This window comes from Limulus polyphemus, unplaced genomic scaffold, assembly GCF_000517525.1.
Source record: "Limulus polyphemus unplaced genomic scaffold, Limulus_polyphemus-2.1.2 Scaffold590, whole genome shotgun sequence".
Lineage (NCBI taxonomy): Eukaryota > Metazoa > Arthropoda > Merostomata > Xiphosura > Limulidae > Limulus > Limulus polyphemus.
In genome coordinates, this window is record NW_013666200.1 from 180,632 (window position 1) to 185,409 (window position 4,778).

Consider the following 4,778-nt stretch of genomic DNA (forward strand, 5'->3'; position numbering starts at 1 on the left):
AATACCAGATTGGATTATTCAGTTCCCTCTATAAATCTAGTCACTTATACGTTAATATTCAGTTCTAGAAATAGTTTGAAACACAAAGTTACCTTAATTTCAAACTTAATACAACTAGAAAGAAACTGCTTACCTCAGTTCGTTCCATAAATTCTAATACTAGTGTAATAATAATTAGTTTTGTAGTTATTTCAAACGCATCCTACAATTTTGTTACAAAAACTAACTGGTTATTAAGACATTAGATTCCTCAATTCCTTCAATAAAGTTAATCACCGATGTTCTATTACTAAAACAACAAAACATACAAAAACTATCAGTTCTATAAATTATGGCTTCCCCAGTAGCTCAGCTATAGAGGAAACTACATGATGATAGGGATAACCCAAAAGAAGCATGACGACAAATGTGAAAACCAGGTTCTAGAAGATTTTAAAGATAACATTTGGCATCAGCTCATTCACGTCAAATTTAAAGTTATAATGGACAAGTGATTCACCTTATTGGGGACATTCATACATGTCATTATTGCATAAATTCAAAAATTGTATCAAAGGAAAGAACTGACAAACAATTATTACTTGTTTTTGATATGGATTTCACTATCTCCCTTACTTAAACATAAAATATCGACCTAAGAATTAAAGGAGGAACCAAACACCAATACTTTCTATAATTATAAGTTATACTCTGTACAGTAAATGATTTTTCCATCTCTTACAGTCATAAGTTAGTCGTTAAACTGCTCGGTTGAGCAATCTTTTAACACTAACAAAATTAGTATTATTTTCAGTGCAAATACACTGAGTATTGACGAAGAAATCTCCAGGGCAATTAATAAACTTACAAACTTTGGGCTTCTCACAGTCAACATTCTCCTCAAAGTCACAGTTCTCTATCTTGGGGTTGAACAACAGACCAGGGGAACAGCGGTCTTTGTAAGATTTTCCGTTTTCACACCGGGTGAAGGCTGCACAATCTTTGTCGTCAGGGATGAAACAACATTCACACAGGTCACATATTCCGTCAGGTTTAGAAGGTTTTGTTGGTACAATTCCTGAAATAAATAGTTGTTACTTTTCACATGGAATCTGTTACTTCTTCAAACAGATACTACAACTACAGTTCAAGAAACGACAACAGTTTCAAGAGTCATTTCGACTGTACCACCGACACTTCCACCAGAACCCATTTGTTTCAGGTGTCCCGAGCCATGTGGTTTGTTTCCTGACCCCAAAGACTGTGAAAGGTTTTACTTCTGTTATACCGGTTTGTCTTTTCGCAAAAAGTGTCCATCTGGTCTCCACTTCAACGCTTTTCTTCAAACCTGCGATAAACCTGATTCAGATGTCTGTGGTAAGTTTCTCAATACAATTTAGCCATAAAATGATTTAATGGTGAATATATATATATACATATAGTGATTTTTTTATAATTGATTGAAGTTGTAAAGTATTCTTATATAGTAGAAATACCTGGCATGCAGCAGCTGAACACTGTTTTTAATGAAAGTTTGAAAGATTTTACTGATGTTATTCCGGTTGTTTTGTTCATAAAAGCTTCATATCGATTGAAAATGTCGGGTATACAACAATTATCAAATGCTTCATACACTGGGAAGTGTGGAGTGTGGTTGTTGTAAAACCTATGTTGAAATCCCATTTTACTATAATGGACGTAGCGTGTATATATTTATCTATCTATGTATGTGTCCGAAATAGTTTCTGCTAGTACGTATAATGATCATATAGGACAGTTAAGCAAGACATTGACCAGTCTTTTGTAGAACATTAAGAAAAACAATTTAAATAACGCTTAAAGTAGACCAACAGCAATGTTGACTGTGAGAAGTCAAACGCTTGTAAGTTTATTAAACGCCCTGAAACTTTCTATGTCAAGATTCCGGATGCAGTTGCATAAAAAAATAATAATATATTAAGGCTAAATTGCTCACCCGAGAAGCTTGACGACTGACTCATGACTGTAGTAAATGCATAAATAATTTACTGTATAAAGTATAATTTATATTTATATATGTTATCGGTGTAGCAAAATGTGTTAGTGAAGCTTGTAATATAAACATTCTTAACGACCGTGTTCATTCGAAGTAACATAAAATGAGTTTAGATTATAATAGCAACTTGATATATCACTGAAAAACGCTGACCCTCTAAAAATTCCTTGAAGATATGAACTTTACATGTCGTTACCCTGAAAATGATGAGACCAAACAAATTTACATTAAACACATCTTTCACTCGCGTAGAATACGTACCCACGAGACACTTATGCTAGCTAGTGATGCACGTGTAGATGATGTGAAGTTAAAAATTATCATAAGTATTGATCTAAGCGAAGTTTTACAACAGTAAATAAAAAGGTAAGTCTACAATAGGCATCTACATGATACAGTGTACTCTGTATGAAAGCTATACACGTTAGGCAAGGATTGAAAATCATGACGAGAATCAATAAACAATCTGATGTGCAAGTGGCCAAACTGGAGAAAGTTTGTTTAAACAACGTGTTAATCATGAAACGTTCACTCTTAATGTGACCTCAAATGCAAGGACACAAGCACATGTTATTATACTTTAACATGAAGAAAAGTAGCAAATCAAACTTCCTGTTACATAAGAGACTTCCACTGACCAGAATCTTAATGTGTACACAATTAACAACAGTTTTATTGAGAAGACCATTATCCACCAAGGAAGAGACTGTGAAAACAAGTTCTTTAGACAGTCTTGGTTCATCAACAAATTACGAACTTTAAGATGTAAAACTGACATGAGAGTTGTTGAAATATTACTCGATGTTTTGTATGATGTACAGATGTGTGTATAGGTGTTTCTCACAACCTGAACATTCTGTTTGATAGAATATCTCTAAATATGATTCAGTTAGTTCGTTCTCAGTTAGTAGGATCCATATAAAGTTAAGTGGATCACATTACTTAGCCTAGTGTAAGTAAAATGATCCGTTGTACGATTAAACATAGGTGAAAGAAAACAAGGTTGTTTCTAATAGGTTTGGTAACAAAAGCTTCTATCTTAATAGTTTGGGTGATGTTACAGGATACTATGTTACTTTGGCTACCATGGTTCAAAGAAAAATATTTAATTATAATTACCAGCTAAAGTGAAATATATATCCTATTAGTTCGTCAGGTGTATGGAAGCAATGAAAACACCTTCCAAAAAGTATAGTAGTCTTACTTGCCCTATGTATGACATCGTTACGAGGACGACCAGGATAATAAATGGATCAACAGTGACTTTTACATGATGTCACAGAAACTTAGTATCATATTTCTAGTATAGCGTACATAGTGACAATCACAAGCAAGGTTAAGAACAGTAAAATAATAGGTTTAAGAAGAAATTTTGTATGTTTTATTCGATTAAATCAATGATAAAAGAAGCATTTTCATTACTTATAACATTTTGATATTCCTAAAGGGAAGACAACCGGTCCAACCATTAGACCAGCAACAAACCAAACATGTAGTTCCGACTGCTCGATGATTCGTGACACTAACGACTGCACTAAGTACAAGTTTTGCGAGAATAATAAAATTTATGAAATAACCTGTCCGTCTGACCTGGCCTTCAACCCCAAAACGGACACTTGTGACTATGCTGATAAGGTGGAGTGCAGAGACCCAAGATGTCCCGAACCCAATGGTTTCTTTCCTCACCCAGACTCTTGTCTGAAATACATCAAATGTGAAAATTGGCAGTTCAAGATTATGAAGTGCCCAGAGGGTCTTGGGTTTAACCCTAACACCCGGTGCTGCAACTGGCCTGACACTTGCGATGGTAAGTGTTACATTTAATTCAAACACAAGATGTAGTTTGTTTTTACCATAAAATCGTCAACGATTCAGTGCGATTAGAATACTAGATAATTATATGAAATGCTTATGTTATCAAAATACGATATTAAACCAGAGAGTGTTTTTGATTATGTCTAAACGCACCAAAAATGGTAGATTGAGAAAGGACGTGTGTCTTAACATTTGAAATGAATGTTATGTGAATATTATACTATTTCTTAGATATATTTCTAAAATATGTTAATCACTTTACTTCATTGATTCGGTTAGTGTAAAGACAAAATATTTTTAGGGTTTTGAAAAAGGATGTAATAGGTATTGCTTATTTTGACAGAAGAGGTTACAAGACCACTCATTGTCTATCCAGCCAAGAAAGAGTGTCCGTGTAATTGCTGTGCTATTGCTGACCCTAACGACTGCAGCAAGTTTACACTTTGTGTCAATGGCCATGCTGTCGAACAAAAGTGTTCAGATGGGTTACTTTTTAACCCTAAGAGTGAGAACTGTGACTATGCAAAGAATGTAAACTGTGACCGAACGTGTGACAAGGACTGTGATGACAAGCCAACAGTGCCACCTGGTAACTACTGCAAGAAACCGTCCGGTCTCTTTCCTCATCCCACTAAATGCAACCTCTTCATCCATTGCTCCAACTATATTCCTCGCACCAAGGAATGTCCAAGTATTCTTCACTTTAACCCTAGACTCAGAGTCTGTGACTGGCCATGGAATACAGGCTGTGGTAAGTTAGTAGGAAACATTAGTTTTGTCAGAAAGAAAACAAGATATTACTACACCGCATTGGAATCTATAACGTTTTTGTTAATATTTTCTTTAGTTTAATAATGTTTGGAACTTTCCTAATTCCTGATTAACTATACCTTTGATGTTTATTATTATCTTATTTATTTTACAGAAAAATCTACTTTAATTTATTAGT

General features: G+C 34.4%; 1 protein-coding gene across 1 annotated transcript in view; it reads left to right on the top strand.

The window, feature by feature from the left end:
- The window catches only part of LOC106459308, a 27,539-nt gene that overhangs the window by 9,074 nt on the left and 13,687 nt on the right, over nucleotides 1-4,778 (top strand). Inside the window, exons 8-10 of the mRNA XM_013918919.2 lie at nucleotides 1,111-1,356; nucleotides 3,462-3,821; nucleotides 4,173-4,580. Of these exons, the coding sequence (XP_013774373.1) occupies nucleotides 1,111-1,356; nucleotides 3,462-3,821; nucleotides 4,173-4,580 (1,014 nt within the window). The remainder of the gene's footprint in view (nucleotides 1-1,110; nucleotides 1,357-3,461; nucleotides 3,822-4,172; nucleotides 4,581-4,778) is intronic.